The sequence below is a fragment of the Gopherus flavomarginatus genome, chromosome 4, assembly GCF_025201925.1.
Source record: "Gopherus flavomarginatus isolate rGopFla2 chromosome 4, rGopFla2.mat.asm, whole genome shotgun sequence".
Lineage (NCBI taxonomy): Eukaryota > Metazoa > Chordata > Testudines > Testudinidae > Gopherus > Gopherus flavomarginatus.
Window position 1 is genome coordinate 213,674,141 of NC_066620.1, and position 20,676 is coordinate 213,694,816.

General features: G+C 45.3%; 1 protein-coding gene across 2 annotated transcripts in view; it reads right to left on the bottom strand.

Moving 5' to 3' along the window:
- ESCO2 (establishment of sister chromatid cohesion N-acetyltransferase 2) overlaps positions 1-19,383 on the bottom strand; it is a 30,698-nt gene extending 11,315 nt beyond the window's left edge. The window contains exons 1-6 of one of the 2 annotated variants that reach the window (XM_050948800.1): positions 19,273-19,314; positions 19,193-19,240; positions 16,288-16,350; positions 14,563-15,595; positions 1,895-1,985; positions 1,077-1,137 (exon numbers count right to left, since the gene is read on the bottom strand). In XM_050948800.1, the coding sequence (XP_050804757.1) occupies positions 1,077-1,137; positions 1,895-1,985; positions 14,563-15,595; positions 16,288-16,337 (1,235 nt within the window). In that variant the 5' untranslated portion in view covers positions 16,338-16,350; positions 19,193-19,240; positions 19,273-19,314. Of the gene's footprint in view, positions 1-1,076; positions 1,138-1,894; positions 1,986-14,562; positions 15,596-16,287; positions 16,351-19,192; positions 19,241-19,272 lie in introns of both variants that reach the window. The other variant, XM_050948801.1, reaches the window with a different exon arrangement.
- Between the last annotated feature and the right edge of the window lie 1,293 nt (positions 19,384-20,676).

Here is a 20,676-nt window from a genome sequence, read left to right on the forward strand (position 1 = left end):
TCTCAGTCTTATTCTCTATCCCCTTTTTAATGATTCCTAACATCCTGTTTGCTTTTTTGACCGCCTCTGCACACTGCATGGACATCTTCAGAGAACTATCCACAATGACTCCAAGATCTTTTTCCTGACTTATTATAGCTAAATTAGCCCCCATCATATTGTATGTATAGTTGGGGTTATTTTTTCCAATGTGCATTCCTTTACATTTATCCACATTAAATTTCATTTGCCATTTTGTTGCCCAATCACTTAGTTTTGTGAGATCTTTTTGAAGTTCTTCACAGTCTCCTTTGGTCTTTGCTATCTGGAGCAGTTTAGTATCATCTGCAAACTTTGCCATCTCACTGTTTACCCCTTTTTCCAGATCATTTATGAATAAATTGAATAGGATTGGTCCGAGGACTGACCCTTGGGGAACACCACTACTTATCCCTCTCCATTCTGAGAATTTACCATTAATTCCTACCCTTTGTTCCTTGTCTTTTAACCAGTTCTCAATCCATGAAAGGACCTTCCCTTTTATCCCATGACAGCTTAATTTACGTAAGAGCCTTTGGTGAGGGACCTTGTCAAAGGCTTTCTGGAAATCTAAGTACACTATGTCCACTGGATCCCCCTTGTCCACATGTTAGTTGACCCAGTACATACATGACCTAACTGCTAGGCCAGATAGATTCACATAGGAGACAATCCCTGCTGAGAAGAGTTTATAAACTAAAATGACAAGTCAGACAAAAGATGGGGAAAGTAAGGCAGACAGAGATTAAGTAATTTACCCAACATCACACAAGTAAAGTGTTGTAGAGCCAGGAACTGAACCGACATCTCTAAATTCCAAGTCTGCAGCTTAGCCCAAAGAAAGAATAGTGTTTCATCTGCCCTCTCAAAAATAAGATCCAACACTTCAATATCTTAATGATGGCTATTTCTCATCCCTCACCACATCTCACAGGTAAAGAGAAACTGTTTATTATTTTTGGAATTTATGGTCTCGTATTTTTTAAAATCTGATTTCTGGAGGTATTGTTCAAACTTCTGTCTCATTCTTGGAGAGTGTTAGAGTAAGACAGACATACCTTGTTTTGTTGATTGAGGGTGTACTGAATATGGGATAGACAACATCTGCTGAAGGGGACACTGGAAAGAGTCACACAATTTGTCAGTATTAGACACAATGATGATACAAAACTTGGATATCTCGAAATGGGACTTAGGTGAACCAGTAATTTCAATTGATACACAAGCATGAAAAACTGAATTCCCAATACCCAAGGGTTTACATTAGCATTAGAAAAATTTTGGTACTGCAACAAATAAAAACCCACTCCATTTTTTTTTATATTCAACTAGCTATTTTTGATCCAATTAACTATTGACAGAATATCCTGTGCTTTATGCTATGAAAAAAAATGTTGCAAGTCAGGGCAAACCAAATCTCCAGCAGAACCTTCACCAGGGAACATGTGAAAATTTATACTAGAGCAAACTGTTGCATCAATAGCTATAGTCCTCTGCCATTAATAAAATTACGTCTAACACCATTTATCATAACCCAGACATGCCCAACTTCTGATCTCTTAGCTAAAACATACTCTGTATTCATGGCTTCACAATCTTATCAGAGAAAGCATGATGTCACAATTCAGCACTAGACTTCACTGCAACAGGAGAAACTTCAGTCCATTTTTTAGAAAAACTGAGGACAGACTCAGAAGCAAGATACCAATACATGGCCAAGCCAGAAGAGAGGCCTAAGCAGTAATTTTATAATCAATCCCTTTAAGTAAAAGAAAAATACTCTATGAAGTTGAGCTACATGATTTCTTACTTAGTGAACTTGGGACATAAATGTCATGACAGATGCCTAGACCAATACAGCTGCAGCATTATTTACCTTTATTATTCTCTGTTGGAGACTGACTGAAAGGAATATTCTCTTGATCATCCAACTCACAGTTTATGGAAGATCCAGCGTCATCCGTGTTCTGTAATACAGATAAACATTCTCAAAGACCAAAGAAAAACTGTCAGCTTGACTTAGTTTCCAGTTTGCTAGTTACACAATCTCACATAGCTCAAGCGCTCAGTGCGTAGGCCAAATGTGGCCAAGGATATTCTGAAATGCAACTAACAGCCTTTATCCTCTCCAATACAGAGACGTGGTTTTCAGAGGCTAGAGATTCTACCATGTAATGCTCCACCTTGAGTTGAACATTACTGAATAATATTGTATGCTGGAAACTGCAGTCTCATGGGCCGCACCTCAGTACTGAAGAAACTGCTTTTTGAGGGCCAAAAGTTATTTATGGCCAGGTTTATGGCAAGTTGTCGATGTCCCTCATGTGCCTTTCTACTACTTCTAGCTGCAGTGCTGTAAGAGTATTCCTTCATTTCAACATTTTTGGTGTCCTGGTCCTACACTGGTGTCTATAATTCTGAAACTGCAAAGCCTTTGGGAATTTCCTGCAAAGATTCAATGAATGACCATGCTAGATTGATTTTTACCTTAAACTTCTGCCCACTTCTAGTTTCTTTGATAACTAGAACATATTAATCCTCCCCTCCCCATTACCAAAACCATAATCCCATGGACAGCCACCAACGAAAACCATCAGCTCAAACAGGAGCTGTTTGAGACTAGATCAAGGCACAAAGTTGGCCTATAATTTTGTGATAGCAAATCCAGTGATATAAATTCATTTCCATTCACCCAAGGCTTCTTGAAAATGCAGTTTATCGTCCTAAGAGCCTGCAATCACAGCAGGTCCAGCTGCTTTGAAGTTATATTTTTTATTTTATATGCAGGTGTCATAAACAGATAGCTAAGGGTTAATGTCTCTTTCACCTGAAGCACCTGACCAGAGGACCAATCAGGAAACCGGATTTTTTCAACTCTGGGTGGAGGGAAGTTTGTGTCTGAGTCTTTTGTCTGTCTGCCTGCTTTCTCTGAGCTTTGGAGAAGCAGTTTCTATTTTCTAGTCTTCTGTTTCTAAGTGTAAGGACAAAGAGATCAGATAGTAAGTTATATGGTTTCTTTTCTTTGGTATTTGCATGAATATAAGTGCTGGAGTGCTTTGATTTGTATTCTTTTTGAATAAGGCTGTTTATTCAATATTCTTTTAAGCAATTGACCCTGTATTGTATCATCTTAATACAGAGAGACCATTTGTATGTATTTTTCTTTCTTTTTATATAAAGCTTTCTTTTAAGACCTGTTGAAGTTTTCTTTACTGGGAAATTTCAGGGAAATTGAGTCTGTACTCACCAGGGAATTGGTGGGAGGAAGAAATCGGGGAGATCTGTGTGTTGGATTTGCTAGCCTGATTTTGCATTCCCTCTGAGGGAATAGGAAAGTACCTTTTGTTTCCAGGATTGGGAACAGAGAGGGGGAGTCACTCTGTGTAGTTTCACAGAGCTTGTGTCTGTGTATCTCTCCAGGAGCACCTGGAGGGGGGAAGGGAAAAAGGATTATTTCCCTTTGTGGTGAGACTCAAGGGATTTGGGTCTTGGGGTCCCCAGGGAAGGTTTCAGGGGGACCAGAGTGCCCCAAAACACTCTAATTTTTTGGGTGGTGGCAGCAGGTACCAGGTCCAAGCTGGTAACTAAGCTTGGAGGTTTTCATGCTAACCCCCATATTTTGGACGCTAAGGTCCAAATCTGGGACTAAGGTTATGACATGGTGTGGCAGTGGTGGGATATAGATAGAATCCAGAAGCCAGTAGGAATATTATATTTTTCTTTTCTCTGCTAAGGGCTTTTTAGCAGAGAGAAACAGTTTGGTTTTAAAAGGGAACCAGAGAGAATTTTTTTTTTTCTGCTCTCTCTGGCAGTTTGTGGCTTGCATGTTAAGCGAGAAGCCATTAAGAGACTGTTAAGGGTCTTTTGTCACACAATAGCACTCCCATTGAGAGTCATTACCAGCACTATATAAATGCAAATAAAGTGGTTTTTCAGGTTTACTTAACATTGAAGATTAGCTAAAGGCACTGTTGCTAGGCAGACTTCAGGAGGCAACAGAGAACCTGCAGTTCTGAAGATAAACACCGGAGGGCACCCCAACCCAAGAAAACAGGAACCATGACTTCTAAGGCAAATATTGAGGCCGAAGAACAAATCAAAGAAGCTGAACACAGGCGACAACTGGAAATAAAACAAAAAGAGATGGAAATGAAAGAAAGAGAAGAACAGATCAGAGAGGCAGCCTACCAAAGAGAACAGGCAGCCTACCAAAGAGAACAGGCAGCCTACCAAAGAGAACAGGCAGCCTACCAAAGAGGCAGCACACAAAAGAAAACTAGAAGAAGAAGAGGTAGCCTACCGAAGGAAACAAGCAGAAGACGAGGCAGCCCACAGAAGACAGATAGAACTCCAGAGGGAAGCCCACCAACAGGCCATGGAATTAGAAAAGGCTAAGCAACAGACTCCAGCCAACCCTAACAACCCGGCGCCAATTATTGCTCCACAGCACAGGAAATTTCCCACCTACAAGGCAGGTGATGACACCGAGGCCTTCTTGGAAAATTTTGAAAGAGCCTGTCTTGGGTACAACATCCCCGAAGACCAGTACATGGTAGAATTGAGGTCACAGCTCAGTGGACCTTTAGCAGAGGTGGCAGCTGAAATGCCTAAGCAGCAAATGAATGACTATAAACTTTTTCAAACCAAGGCCAGATACAGAATGGGGATAACCCCAGATCATGCCCGTCGGCGCTTCAGAACCCAAAAGTGGAAACCAGAGGTGTCATTTCCCAAACACGCCTACTACATTGCAAAAAACTATGAGGCCTGGATAACAGGAAACAACATTCAAACCTTGGAAGAACTGCACCTCCTCATACAAATGGAGCAGTTCTTGGATGGTGTTCCTGAAGACATCACACGGTACATACAAGATGGAAAACCCAAAGATCTTGCTGAGGCGGGGGAGATTGGAGCCAAATGGATGGAACTGGCAGAAAGCAAGAAAGCTACTGTCAAGGGGAACGATTACCCCAGGGGGCACACAGACCATAAACCCTACAACCGAGGACAGCCAAAGACCCCACATACCACCCAAGTAAAGCCACAGATACCCTACCCTTCAACCTCACCAGTCTCCAGTAACTCACCTCGGCCCAGTGACCCATCAGATGGAAGATGCTTTAAGTGTAATGAACTGGGACATATCAAGGCCAACTGTCCAAAGAACACCATGCGAGTGCAATTCATTACACCACCATCATACCAAAGATCCCCAGGCCCGGATGCCTCTCAAATACCCTTGGAGCAAAGGGAAAATTTGAGAGTGGGCGGAAAGAAGGTTACTGCGTGGAGAGACACGGGGGCACAAGTGTCAGCTATCCACCAATCCTTCGTAGACCCCAAATTCATCAACCCAAAGGCCCAAGTGACAATTTACCCCTTCATGTCACAAGCTGTAGACTTGCCTACAGCTCAACTGCCTGTCCAGTACAAAGGCTGGTCAGGAATGTGGACTTTTGCAGTCTATGACAATTATCCTATCCCCATGCTACTGGGGGAAGACTTGGCCAACCAGGTGAGGCGGGCCAAGAGAGTGGGAATGGTTACACGTAGCCAAACCAGGCAAGCTTCCAGACCCATTCCTGTTCCTGAGCCGTCCACAGACGCCCCGTCTGTGTTACCAGAGACCCAGACAGAGGTAGTGGACCCGGATTCCATGCCTACCACTGAAACAGCCACAGCATCTCCAGTCCCAGGCCCGGAACTGGAACAGCAACCAGCACCAGCAAGTGCAACCACATCTTCAAACTCAACGCCAGAGGGCGCCAGCGAGCCAGAACTGGCAGAAGCACAAGACAGCCATACCCAAAAGGCTCAGCCAGAGCCTGAAATAACCTCAGGTGCACCAGCGGAGAGCGGTTCACCAGCAACGGAAACAACCCCATCACCTACATCGCTTCCAGAGGGACCAAGCCCAAGTCCACAGTCTGAGGAAGAACTGGTGACCCCAGCCTCAAGGGAACAGTTCCAGACTGAGCAGGAAGCAGATGACAGCCTTCAGAAAGCTTGGGTGGCGGCACGGAGCACCCCACCGCCTCTCAGCTCTTCTAATCGATCCAGGTTTGTTATAGACCAAGGACTTTTATACAAGGAAATTCTTTCTGGTGGACACCGGGAAGAATGGCAGCCACAAAAACAGTTGGTGGTTCCAACTAAGTACCGGGGGAAGCTCTTAAGCTTAGCCCATGATCATCCCAGTGGCCATGCTGGGGTGAACAGAACCAAGGACTGGTTGGGGAAGTCCTTCCACTGGGAGGGGATGGGCAAGGATGTTGCCAAGTATGTCCGGTCTTGTGAGGTATGCCAAAAAGTGGGAAAGCCTCAAGACCAGGTCAAGGCCCCTCTCCAGCCACTCCCCATAATTGAGGTCCCATTTCAGCGAGTAGCTGTGGATATTCTGGGCCCTTTCTCAAAAAAGACGCCCAGAGGAAAGCAGTACATACTGACTTTAGTGGACTTTGCTACCCGATGGCCAGAAGCAGTAGCTCTAGGCAACACCAGGGCTAACACTGTGTGCCTGGCCTTAACAGACATCTTTGCCAGGGTAGGTTGGCCCTCTGACATCCTTACAGATTCAGGGTCTAATTTCCTGGCAGGGACCATGGAAAAACTGTGGGAAACTCATGGGGTGAATCACTTGGTTGCCACCCCGTACCACCATCAAACCAATGGCCTGGTGGAAAGGTTCAATGGAACTTTGGGGGCCATGATACGAAAATTCATCAACGAATTCTCCAATAATTGGGACCTAGTGTTGCAGCAGTTGCTGTTTGCCTACAGGGCTGTACCACATCCCAGTTTAGGGTTTTCACCATTTGAACTTGTGTATGGTCACGAGGTTAAGGGGCCATTACAATTGGTGAAGCAGCAATGGGAGGGGTTTACGCCTTCTCCAGGAACTAACATTCTGGACTTTGTAAGCAACCTACAAAGCACCCTCCGACACTCTTTAGCCCTTGCTAGAGAGAACCTAAAGGATGCTCAGGAAGAGCAAAAGGCCTGGTATGACAGACATGCCAGAGAACGTTCCTTCAAGGTAGGAGACCAGGTTATGGTCTTGAAGGCGCAACAGGCCCATAAGATGGAAGCATCATGGGAAGGGCCATTCACGGTCCAAGAGCACCTGGGAGCTGTAAACTACCTCATAGCATTTCCCAATTCCTCACTAAAGCCTAAAGTGTACCATGTTAATTCTCTCAAGCCTTTCTATTCCAGAGACTTACAGGTTTGTCAGTTTACAGTCCAGGGAGATGATGCTGAGTGGCCTGACGGTGTCTACTACGACGGGAAAAAAGACGGTGGCGTGGAAGAGGTGAACCTCTCAACCACCCTGGAACGTCTGCAGCGGCAACAAATCAAGGAGCTGTGCACTAGCTTCGCCCCATTGTTCTCAGCCACCCCAGGACGGACTGAACGGGCATACCACTCCATTGATACAGGTAATGCTCACCCAATCAGAACCCCACCCTACCGGGTGTCTCCTCATGCCCAAGCTGCTATAGAACGGGAGATCCAGAACATGCTACAGATGGGTATAATCCGCCCATCTACCAGTGCATGGGCATCTCCAGTGGTTCTGGTACCCAAACCAGATGGGGAAATACGCTTTTGCGTGGACTACCGTAAGCTAAATGCGGTAACTCGTCCGGACAACTATCCAATGCCACGCACCGATGAGCTATTGGAGAAGTTGGGACGTGCCCAGTTCATCTCTACAATAGACTTAACCAAGGGGTACTGGCAAGTACCGCTAGATGAACCTGCCAAGGAGAGGTCAGCATTCGTCACCCATGCGGGGGTGTATGAATTCAATGTCCTTCCTTTCGGCCTTCGAAATGCACCCGCCACCTTCCAGAGGCTGGTAGATGGTCTACTAGCTGGACTGGGAGAATTTGCAGTTGCCTACCTCGATGATGTGGCCATTTTTTCAGACTCCTGGCCCGAACACCTACTACACCTGGAAAAGGTCTTTGAGCGCATCAGGCAGGCAGGACTAACTGTTAAGGCCAAAAAGTGTCAAATAGGCCAAAACAGAGTGACTTACCTGGGGCACCAGGTGGGTCGAGGAACCATAAACCCCCTACAGGCCAAGGTGGATGCTATCCAAAAGTGGCCTGTCCCACGGTCCAAGAAGCAGGTCCAATCCTTCTTAGGCTTGGCCGGATACTACAGGCGATTTGTACCACACTACAGCCAAATCGCTGCCCCACTGACCGACCTGATCAAAAAAACCCAGCCAAACGCAGTTAAGTGGACTGATGAGTGTCAAAAGGCCTTTACCCAACTTAAGGCAACGCTCATGTCTGACCCTGTGCTCAGGGCCCCGGACTTTGACAAGCCATTCCTAGTAACCACGGATGCATCTGAGCGTGGTATAGGAGCAGTGCTCATGCAGGAAGCAACAGATCACAACTTCCATCCTGTCGTGTTTCTCAGCAAGAAACTGTCTGAGAGGGAAAGTCACTGGTCAGTCAGTGAAAAGGAATGCTATGCCATTGTGTACGCCCTGGAAAAGCTACGCCCATATGTGTGGGGACGGCAGTTCCAACTACAAACTGACCATGCTGCACTAAAGTGGCTTCATACTGCCAAGGGGAACAACAAGAAACTTCTTCGTTGGAGTTTAGCTCTCCAAGATTTTGATTTTGAAATTCAACACATCACAGGAGCTTCTAACAAAGTTGCTGATGCACTCTCCCGAGAGAGTTTCCCAGAATTCAGTAGTTAAAAAGTGTTCTTAAAATGTAGAAGTCTGTTAGTTATATACTTAGTGGTATATGTAAAGGTGCATGTGTTGTATTAATCTGTTTATTTTCAAGTTCTAGAAGGAAATCGCCGCCAGTGAGCTTCCCCACTGTCTGCAATTTGGGGGGCGTGTCATAAACAGATAGCTAAGGGTTAATGTCTCTTTCACCTGAAGCACCTGACCAGAGGACCAATCAGGAAACCGGATTTTTTCAACTCTGGGTGGAGGGAAGTTTGTGTCTGAGTCTTTTGTCTGTCTGCCTGCTTTCTCTGAGCTTTGGAGAAGCAGTTTCTATTTTCTAGTCTTCTGTTTCTAAGTGTAAGGACAAAGAGATCAGATAGTAAGTTATATGGTTTCTTTTCTTTGGTATTTGCATGAATATAAGTGCTGGAGTGCTTTGATTTGTATTCTTTTTGAATAAGGCTGTTTATTCAATATTCTTTTAAGCAATTGACCCTGTATTGTATCATCTTAATACAGAGAGACCATTTGTATGTATTTTTCTTTCTTTTTATATAACGCTTTCTTTTAAGACCTGTTGAAGTTTTCTTTACTGGGAAATTTCAGGGAAATTGAGTCTGTACTCACCAGGGAATTGGTGGGAGGAAGAAATCGGGGAGATCTGTGTGTTGGATTTGCTAGCCTGATTTTGCATTCCCTCTGGGGGAATAGGAAAGTACCTTTTGTTTCCAGGATTGGGAACAGAGAGGGGGAGTCACTCTGTGTAGTTTCACAGAGCTTGTGTCTGTGTATCTCTCCAGGAGCACCTGGAGGGGGGAAGGGAAAAAGGATTATTTCCCTTTGTGGTGAGACTCAAGGGATTTGGGTCTTGGGGTCCCCAGGGAAGGTTTCAGGGGGACCAGAGTGCCCCAAAACACTCTAATTTTTTGGGTGGTGGCAGCAGGTACCAGGTCCAAGCTGGTAACTAAGCTTGGAGGTTTTCATGCTAACCCCCATATTTTGGACGCTAAGGTCCAAATCTGGGACTAAGGTTATGACAGCAGGATTGTTGACCTCCCCAACATTTGTATTTTATTAATGTTGTATTGTAAAAACACACTGGCAATCAAGTAAGGAATGTGATGGATACATTAATACAGCAGAAGTGAACAAAGCAGGCAATAAATAGCTCTTTATTAAACCAACTCATTAGCCCAATAAAAGCTATTACTCACCTTGTCCATTGTTTCCCTTCAAGGACCAGTACAGTTATGAAAAAGTATTCTAATACCACTTAGCCTCTCCTCCAAACACCTTTTAGGTGCCAGAAATGGCAGTAAAATGTAACATTAGGTATAATGAAATAGGCCCCAAACCTGGTTTGCATTAGGTATTCTATTGCTGCACTCTTCCATTGTCAATCTTACCTGTGGCATCTATATGCTGAGTTAGAAACCAGAACCTAACTCCAAAACTAAACAATTCTCTAGCAATCCACAAAAATGAGACTTAGCAGGAGCTAACTGGTCGGTGTTGATTTTTGAGAGCTATTTTTAAATTTAAACCATTTGAGTGCTGAACATGCTTTCGATCCTCATACAAGGTATGTTTACTCTGTCCCTAGAACTAGAGGCCCCACTTTTCAAAGGTCTAGTGATTTTAGGTGCCTCATTGTCTGAGACATCCTAAAGAAGCCTGGTTGGGACTGCTCTTACCTATCTAAAAATTAGGCCCCTATAAGTTTTGTCAGGTTGTACACCGTAAAAACTGATGCATTCAAAATCACTAGACACTGTTGAAAGTTTGGGTCAAAACATTTGCCCATTTTGAACTTCACCCTTCTTTATTATGCAACCACCTCCTCTCTGGTCTCCCTAATACCCGCCTTACTCCACTAGTCTATTCTGCAGACAGCAGCTAAAATCCTTTTTCACCCGCCACAAAACATGTCACCACATCTTTGAACCCAAGCCCACACCATTCTTCTTTGACTTGCTTCTGAATAGTACTGCACCTTCTATATCCTTCCTACTCTCAGCTTCACACCTTCTCTGATACTACCTCCTATGTCTGAATTCCCACCCTGTTTCCAAGTCTACATACACCAAGCCATCTATTACCAAAAGAAAGATGCTCTAAGGTAAAATTTTCCCCCAAATCTCACTATGCATTCACTTTTCCATCAGTTTGGACTTAGCTCCTCTCAGAACATCTCCTTTCTTGTATAGCACTGAACAGAGTGCCAGTGCTTAATAAGTTATTCCTGGGGGAATTTTGTCAAAAATTAAAAATTCTGCACATATTTTAAAATTCTGCAAAATTCTACATATTTGTCAAAACAACACAATATAATCATTCTAGTTTAAATTATTTTGGTAATTTATTTCAAACTATCTGTCAGCAAGTATGTTTCCAACAATACAGACAGCAAAAGAGATTCAGGAAATGTTTTCTGACAACTAGATTCCTTACTAGACATATTAATACAGAACTTTGAGTAATAATTCATTTAAACTACAATCCAAAACATTTTTCCTGGACTCCTCAGAAGCGTTGCAAAGGCTTGGGGAAGTTAGGGGTAACGGAGGAGCTGAGGGAGAGGGGAGTAATTGCTGGGAAGGAGCCTGGGAGTGAACCTGGAGGGTTGTTGGGTGTGGGTAGGAAAAGTACAGAATAGGTTTTGGTTTTTTTGGGGGGTGGGGGGGCTGTTAGGGAGTTGGGGAGCCTTCCCTTCCCTGTGCAGACACTGACTGACCCCTAGCTTCTCCCATTCAGTCAGGCACATCTGCCCCATCCCGATGTGTCCCTGCCCCGCCTCCGCCACCCCCGCGTCCCCTTCCTCCATCTCCCGCACCCCTATTCCCATTCAGCCCCTGCCCCAGTCTGTCCCCCCCACTAGACCTTCTGAACCCCAGTCTATCCCGCCCCCCGCCCCAGAAGCCAGTGCAGCTCCGCTCTGTCTCCCCCTCCCCATATCCTCACAGCACGAGCAGGGTGCTGTGACGAACCCGTGCTGTAAGGAACACAGCCAGCTCCTACTGCTGGTGAGCCACCTGCTGCTCTCTGTTCTGGTGCCACAACAGCCTCTGGTGGGCCAAAGGTGCAACTGCAGTACCTTGCGAGCAGAATGTATTTTTTGCAGAGAAAAATTTGCAGGGAACAGTGGTGCAAAATCCCCCCTTTATCTTGTACTGCTCCTTATCTTATACTGAAGAGCCACTGTCCTCAGAAGCTAGAAGTTTAAAATGTTTTGGATAGAGACTAACTCAGTAAATCCATTGTTACTGCTTCACTTAAGCATAAGCAGCTAAGGTTTATTCTCATGCCCTGGGCTGAGGGATCTGTAGAACCAGCACACTCAGACTCTAAAGGGAAAGCAGCAGAGTCCTGTGGCACCTTACAGACTAACAGACATTTTGGAGCATGAGCTTTCGTGGGTGAATACCCACTTCGTCAGATGCAAGTATTCACCCACGAAAGCTCATGCTCCAAAACGTCTGTTAGTCTATAAGGTGCCACAGGACTCTTTGCTGCTTTTACAGATCCAGACTAACACGGCTACCCCTCTGATTCTAAAGGGAAAGCAATTACTCTAGGGCAATCTTTGCATTCAAGACTGGAGTTCATTTGTAGCATTCTTACGTCATCACTCAGGCTGCACTGGCTACCAGCAACAGTGCAAACAGAATCCTTGGGACCTAGGAGAAGTCAATTGTTTGTTTTACTTGCCCGACACTGAGGCCAACAAGGAAACATCCCAAAGAGAGTACCTTGACAGGGACCTTGGGAATTCTGGCTTCCTCTGGAGACTTAAGCCTGATCTTTTAGGATCAGGTAGCGTATGCTATTATCAATTCCCTGGAACTGCAGGGAACCCATGGCTTTGCAAACCTCTTGTCACAGTAAAAACAAACAGTTGTAATTATTTGATGTCCCTTCCATTTTATATTATGCCTCTAAGATTTTTTTTTTTAAAGTGAAGTCAATATTTTTGCATGCAATACTTATTGGTAGACTTAATTACCAGCCTAATTAGGACACAAAGGGGATATAAGTGTAGACAGAGTGCATTAAAGGTGGATTACAAAGAACAAATATATTGTGTCTGTGCCCTTATGGTTAAGATTATGAAGGCAACCTGAAAGTTCCTCAACTACCAAGTCATATCCCACCCCCTTTGTAAAAAAATAATAATAATAATAATTTTTAAAAAGGCATTATAATTTCAGGTAATGTCTACCCTGAAGACTCTATGGCAACTGATGATCTAGTTAAATTACAACACAAGATTTAAGAGACCAAGCTGACCAATTAAAAGGGTAAGAGATTTTTAATCTAATAGTAAAAAAATGCAGGCTTGAACTAACTATGCAACTCTTGCACCTAGTACACTTAGGAGACAGGATGGCTTTGTTGAAGATTCAACTCTGACCCTTCAGTTAAAGTGTGACAAAGACCAGGAGAATGCTCGGACTATAAATCTGAGCCTCAACAAGTCCTCCAGCCAAACAAGGAAGGCCACACTTCACATTCCTGATATTTATAAAGTTTTAAAAAAGCAGATTTTTTTTAAAAAGTTGTCTTTTATGCTGCATTAATAAAAGCAAAAAAGGGTATGAATCCAATTTTACAAAAAATCCTTTTGAGTAAGCTTTCCTCTCATCTAGCCTAAACCTAAATAGCAATAGTGACCAGTGAATGGGAACAAAACAGCAGTGAAGAGATGAGAATTCAATTCTCAAGACTTCCGTCAAGGTTTCCTTCCCCACTTTGAACTTTAGAGTGCGAATGTGGGGGACCTGCATGAACACTTCTAAGCTTAATTACTAGCTTGGATCTGGCACATTGCCACCAGCCAGAATTTCAGTGTCTGGCACACTTTCTGTTCCCCCAAAACCTTCCCTGGGGAACAGATCCAAAACCCCTTGGATCTTAAAATGAGGAGGAATTAAACATCCCCCCCTCCTTTTTCCCCCCACCAATCCCTGGGGAGTTCAGATCCAATCCCCTTGGATCATAAAATAGGAAAAATCAATCAGGTTTTTTAAAAAGAAAGCTTTTAATTAAAGAAAGAAAAGGTAAAAATTATCTCTGTAAAATCAGGATGGAAAATGCTTTACAGGGTACTTAGATATATATAGGCCAGAGGAAACCCCCTCTAGCCTCAGGTTCAAAGTTACAGCAAACAGAGATAATAATCCTTCCAGCAAAAGCAACATTTACAAGTTGAGGAAACAAAAATAAGACTAACACGCCTTGCCTGGCTAGTTACTTACAAGTTTGAAACATGAGAGACTGATTTGGAGAGCCTGAATGTACATCTGGTCCCTCTTAGTCCCAAGAGCGAACAACAAGAAAAAAAAAAGCACAAATAAAGACTTCCCTCCACCAAGATTTGAAAGTATCTTGTCCCTCTATTGGTCTTCTGGTCAGGTGTTAGCCAGGTTTACTGAGCTTCTTAACCTTTTACAGGTAAAAGAGACATTAACCCTTAACTATCTGTTTATGACAACTTCTCTGTACATTTATATATGTCATTCAAAGTATGTATTGAAGTTATTCCTTTCAGTGCTGCCCTACTGCACAACAGCCTGCATCCACATGCTCAGGAATTCAAAACCACACTGACAAAGCTTTCTAGTTACTGCCTGAGGTCACATGAATTAGGAGTAAATCTTTAAGGAATATCTTTCTTTGATAAAGCTCTGGAACATGCCTTGCTTAACATACCGTACACTTTCCCTGTCCCTCAGAACGACTAGAACTAGCAATGCAACTACATCCTTGCTGAACAAAGCAAGTACACACTTTTAATATACAGACATATCTTAAGTGATACTCTCAGTGCTACTTACCAGGTTTCTTGTATCAGTCTCCTCTGGAGTCAAAGGCTTTGAGGAATCAGAGCGACTAAATGGGATCAATTCAATTTTCTGCATTGAGATCTTCAATTTGTGAATGACCTCCTTCTTTTGACTTATGCTATTGGCCAATTTCTTGCTATCCTCCTCTCTATCTTCATTCCCCTTCTTCTGGGGCACACTTGCATGCTTTAATACCTCACTGGCCTTGGCAACTTCCTTTTTATCATCTGAGTGAAACTCTGTATCTCCAGATAGTCTCACCTGGTCACCCTCTGCTGCAGAACTAGAGAGAAGCTGGGGGGATTTAAGGCCTGAAGGCCGCCTTTTAGGACCAGAATGGGATTTCTTCCCAGTAGAAAAGAATGCTGCTCCCATCTGGAGCTTCAGCAGGGGTTTCATTTTCATGCTTAGGACTCGGAAAGGTGCCTCCATTTTCTTTTCAACTGGACGAATAATGTTCTCCTTTTCCGCAACAGGTTTGACAGGGGCTATATCTACCTTGGCTTTCTTAGAGCTTCTTGGTAAAGTCTTGGTGTGCCTAGAATCAGTTTGACGTTTGGATGTTTTTGAGCTTGTATTCCTGATGAGGTTCATATTTCCCTGTACTTTCTCCGTCCTATTGGCACTGGGGAGGTCTCCATCGTTGTCCCTCCAACTAAGAGGGCGGCTTTCATTTACCAGTTTCCTCTCCAGTGGGGTGAGGTACCGGTTTTCTTTGTTGTAGAAAGATGCCACAGGCACAATGGGCTTGTATGGGGAGCCAGACTTTGGAGACACTTTACCCAGGAACTCCCTACACGTTGCCATTGGGAGGCTGGCTATCTGAAGTGGGGAATTATCAAGCTTCCTTGACATGGAGGATTTCAGAGGTGAAGCCTGGTTTTCTTTATCCTCATCACTAAATCCAGGTGACCATTTTGTTCGAGAAGCAAAGGTCCAATTTGTAGATGTCTTGACTGGAGACAGATCCACAGTGATGTCCATCATCAATTTTTTTGCTGGATTCCCAAGTGCTAAGAACATGCTACAAAAAATAAAATAAAACAAAACAAACATTTCCCTTTTCTACAAATTGGAGAATCCTTCAGGCACAGTCATGGCTCTGTTTAAGTCACACTAAAGTTTCTCTTAAAATAGTTTCCTCTATTGGTAAATAATGACAAAAATCTATCTAGGGTGTTTTGTTTTTTTAAACCACACTCTCTGTAGCATTCAAGCATCTTAATAAAGAGCTATATACTACCTTCCATCTACCGTTTCTATAAATGTCACTGGGATCTGCAAATATGGACAGAGGGCAGCACAAGGTCTAGGATTTTTCCACTAACAATAGTGACAAATAGAACTCTTTGCCTGCCCCATTAACCCAGACTTACAGAAGACTAGGTCAGTTTAATCTTTTTATCATAATTTTTAAGTCTATATATTCGATTAGATGTAGAATATATTTTACAGCTTAGGGTTTCTTTCCACCTTAAAAAAAAAAAAGCTGTCAAGCTGTTCAGTACAATACATGTATAAAGTATTATGCATTACTAAAGAATGAAAAAGCCACTTAAGTTATTGCATCTCATAACTGTTCCCCCACATTTTACAATAAAAGCATTGAGGGAGTTAAAACATTTCTTCTGTTCTCAGTACATGAAGTGAACCATTAAAGAATTTAATTTCAGTGTAACAAATAGCAAAGACAAGATTATGAACAGATAAACACACCTATCAGAGCTAGAACTATGATTCCTCTTTCTCGGAGTAACAGCTGCCATCTCAATAAAGTGCCTGAAAGTTAGAAAACATTTCAAGATTTAATTTATGAAGCTATAGTACACACAAGTGTAACTGTATTATAAATGATATAACATTCACTCTTTAATAGCCTTAAAATATCTGTAAAAAATAGTTAACAAGCACCTGCATACCAACCTAAAAAAGCCACTTTCCATTGGTTTCTAGAGCAAACATTTTCTTATTTTTTAAGAAAAAACATTGAAAGGAAAATGACTGTTCCTAAATCTAATTTCCAAAGACCTTCCATCTCCCAAATATCATGGCCCATTAATCTCAAACTTTCCCCCAAAAAACCTTCTCTTGGCAGGAGACCACACGAGACACTTCAAGCAGAAGGGATTTATGAAGAAACCCTTTTGAGAAGACAAGGAAAAGAAAGAGCCCCAATCAGTACTGAAGCAAAATAAAAGTATTAAAGGCCATTTCTTATGTGCCATGTACAAATGCATCAGTGTACCTCAAGACATATTTATTGCATATTGCCAGCGTGCCTAAAAAGCCTTTTACATAGTTTACTGATTTTGGTATTATGAGGCTACAAGAAGGATAGGAATTTGGGGAGACAGCATAAATAGGGGCAAACCATTTTACAGCAATGTTTAAACGTCGGTTCCCAAATTTGGTTTAAGTCATAATGTAGATGGAGTTACAATGATGCTGGAAAAGTCTCTTTACATTAGCTAACCCTCATGGAACATAAGAACTAAAATCCCAGCTCAGACAGTGGCCCCTGTAATCAAGCATCCTATCTTCAATGGTGGCCAGTACCAGATGCTTCAGAGGAAGGTGCAAGAAATCTGGATAAGGTATAATCTGCATATAATCAGATTCCTCCTGACCCAGATCAGTTAGCAGTTCACTTCTGCTTGGAAGCATGAGGGTTTATAACCTATATAATAAAAAAGTTGCTATCCTAACTAATAGGACTCTGGATATTCTCAATATCCATATAAAACATCCAATCCTTTTTTTTGAATCCTATTAAGATATTGGCTTCAATCATATATTGTGGCCAAAAGTTAGTTATGTATTGGGTAAATAAGTATTTCCTTTTATCAGTTTGAAGTTTATTGCTTTTCAATTTAATGTATGTCCACTTGTTCTTTCTTTATGGGTAAGGTAAATAAAACTAGTCAATTTACTTTTTCTACACCATTAATTTTGCATATCTCAGTCATATCCGTTTGTCTTCTCTCTAAACTAAAAAGCCCTACCTATTTCCATATGGAAGCTAGTGAAGCATCTAGAGAGTGAAGAACTATCAGATAAGAGTCTTACCCCAGAGAGGGATAGCAGCATTCTGCATTTATCACTTGCTCTTCCCTGCTCCACTATTTGATCTAGAGTTGTGAGTTACTTTGCAAGCAATCAGTGCTTTACAGTGCTGCACAGCCACCAAGCCCACTGCTTGCAATTCTACTTCTTTTTTAAACTTTCCTTCCTAAACACACATAATGGCCAGAAAATTATGTGCAAAATAGCTAAAAATGACCACAACCTTCCACTTTCTTTGGGCATAAACAAAACAAAATACCATTTTTTCCTTCTTTACATGGTAACCCAAGTCAGGTACATAATGGGGATGGGAAAACATGAGAGATGAAAGGCGTGCATGAGTGATTTGTTTATTATTATTAGTCACAGTAGCAGCTAAGGATCAACCAAGAACAGAGCCCCAATGTGCTAGGCACTGTATTAACACCATGGCAGACAGGGAGGAGGGCTAGCTTAGTGGTTGGAGCATTGGCCTGCTAAACCCAGGGTTGTGAGCTCAAACCTTGAGGGGCCATTTAAGGATCAGGGTCAAAAGTCTGTCTGGGGATTGGTCCTGCTTTGAGCAGGGGGTTGGCCTAGATGACCTCCTGAGGTCCCTTCCAACCCTGAGATTCTGTGACAGTCCTTGACCTGAAGAATTTACAATGTAAATAGACCAGACAGACAGTCACAAGGTGGGGGAAGGGGTAGCTTAGAACACACCAGCAGAAGGAACAATGGCTACATCTACACCCATAGCAGGGGTGGACTACTGGCATTACATGTGGTAGCTACACACCGCAGTGAAAGGCCCTGGCAGGGAGGAACACAGCAGCATGGGGGGGGGGGGGGCATTGTTTAGACATGTAGGAATCCCATGTGGGGTATAAAGCCTGAGGGTTCAGGCATGTAGCACATGCTCTTCTGCTAAGCCCTGACTCACCATCTACACTGCTATTTACAGCCAGGCTAGCTGAGCATGCACTGCCCTAAGTATAGATGTAACCAGTGTGACGGCAGCCGGCCAACAGCACTTCAGTGCCAGGATTCTTGTCTTTCCCCCCGGGGGGGGGTTAGTAAGAAGGGGGGGGTCAGCAGAAATAACATGGGCGGGGGCGGGGCAAAGGGCTCAGAGCCGGAGAGAAGGGGATGAGGGAGGCAGGTGTGGAGCTAAGCTGGCGGGGGGGGGGAGCAAACAGCCAACAAGCAGAAGGCAAAGTCCGCTCAGAATGACACAGCATGCCCGGGGGCGCCCTGTTCCGGCTGTTTCCAGGGGAGTCCGGCTGGCTGCTCCGGCAGCGCTGCCTCAAGGCTGCTGGGCACAGGGGGGCTGGGGAGCAGGCTCGGGAGGAAGCGTCGCTCCTGCACAGCCCTGGGGGGCCGCTGGGCGGGGCTGTGAACCTCGGGCTCCAGGGGCCCTGAGAGGAGAACTCCCCCCCGCTGCTGTGGGGGGTGGGCCGTGTTCCGTGCCCCAGGGAGCCGCACGGGGAAGAGCCATGTTAAGCCCCATCCCCACATGCCGCACAGACCCGGGACCCGGAGGGCGCACGCAGCCCCCCTAGGGCCGGGAGCCGCTGACCTCAATCCCCGAGACCGCCGCTCCTCATGCGAGGGAGGGCCGGGGTCAGCCGCTCCCTGCAGCTCAGGCCTAAAGGTCCGGCCGCGCCCGGGCAAAATCACCTCAGCGCTGCTCCCGCCAACACCAACCGCCTCTCCTTCGAATCCGCGCGCGCCCCAGCCCCAACTCTCCGTCACGCGCCGAGCCCGCCCCTCGCCGGCCTGCCAGTCCCCCATTGGTCACATCTCTCGTCATTCGCCATCCCTCACGTCCATTGGCCAAGCTTCTTCGTTTGTAGACACGCCCCCGACGCGTGAGGAGCGCCGTCCCCACTACCGCTCGCCAGCCAATCGGAGCTCCGGAACGCAGCTGCCATTGTCAACATAGGCCCCCTCACCCAGTCCCGGAGACTGCTATTCCCACCATGCATTGCAGGAAAAAAGGCGGTCTTCTACGATGAAGTCCTGTCGCAATGCTTGCCGGAAGCTGTAGTCCTTTTGCGTCACAGCTCGAGCGAAGGGGAGCATTGCACGCTGGGATGTGTAGTCACAGAGGACTGCAGCCCTGTGAGCAGGATAGGGTATTGCATGCTGTGATCTGTTGTCTGCACTAATGGATACTGGGACCGGTGTGGCATAGCAATCATCACAGTACAGTCCCATGGCCATGGTGTGTTATAACATAGTCCCTCCCACATGTTAATTCTTCTGTTGCAGACAATCTCTTTAATCCACCGCAGATCAGGCCTCAGTCTTACTGAATGCTTATTTACTTGATTGTGCCTTTGGCGCCAGGGCCGCCCAGAGGGGGGGGGCAAGAGGGGCAATTTGCCCCAGGCCCCGGGCTCCGCAGGGGCCCCCACGAGAGTTTTTCGGGGCCCCTGGAGCGTGGTCCTTCACTTGCTCAGGGGCCCCAGAAAACTCTTGCGGGGCTGGGCCCCGGAGCTTCTTCCGCTCCCGGTCTTCGCTGGCGGGGGAGTCCTTCCGCTCCGGGCGGAAGGACCCCCCGCCATCGCATTACCACCGAAGCGGGACCTGCCGCCGAAGTGCAACCCGGTCTTCGGCGGTAATTCAGTGGCAGGGGTCCCTTCCGTTCAAGGACCCGCCACCAAAGTGCCCCGAAGACCCGCGGCGGGGGTCCCTCGCCACTGAATTACCGCCGAAGAGCAGGCTGCACTTTGGCGGCGGGTCCCGCTTCGCCGGTAATTCGCCGGCGGGGGGCCCCCGCCGCAGGTTTTCGGGGCACTTCAGCGGCGGGTCCCAGAACGGAAGGGCCCCCCGCCGCCGAACAGGGCCTGCTCTAGACATTTCGCCGCGTGGGGGGCCCCCTGCTGCTTGCTGGTCCCACGGCTCAGGTGGACCTCCCACAGGCGTGCCTGCGGATGCTCCACCGGAGCTGCGGGACCAGCAGACCCTCCGCAGGCATGCCTGCGGGAGGTCCACCGGAGCCGCCTGCCACCGATGGCCCCAGGCCCCCGGAATCCTCTGGGCGGCCCTGTTTGGCGC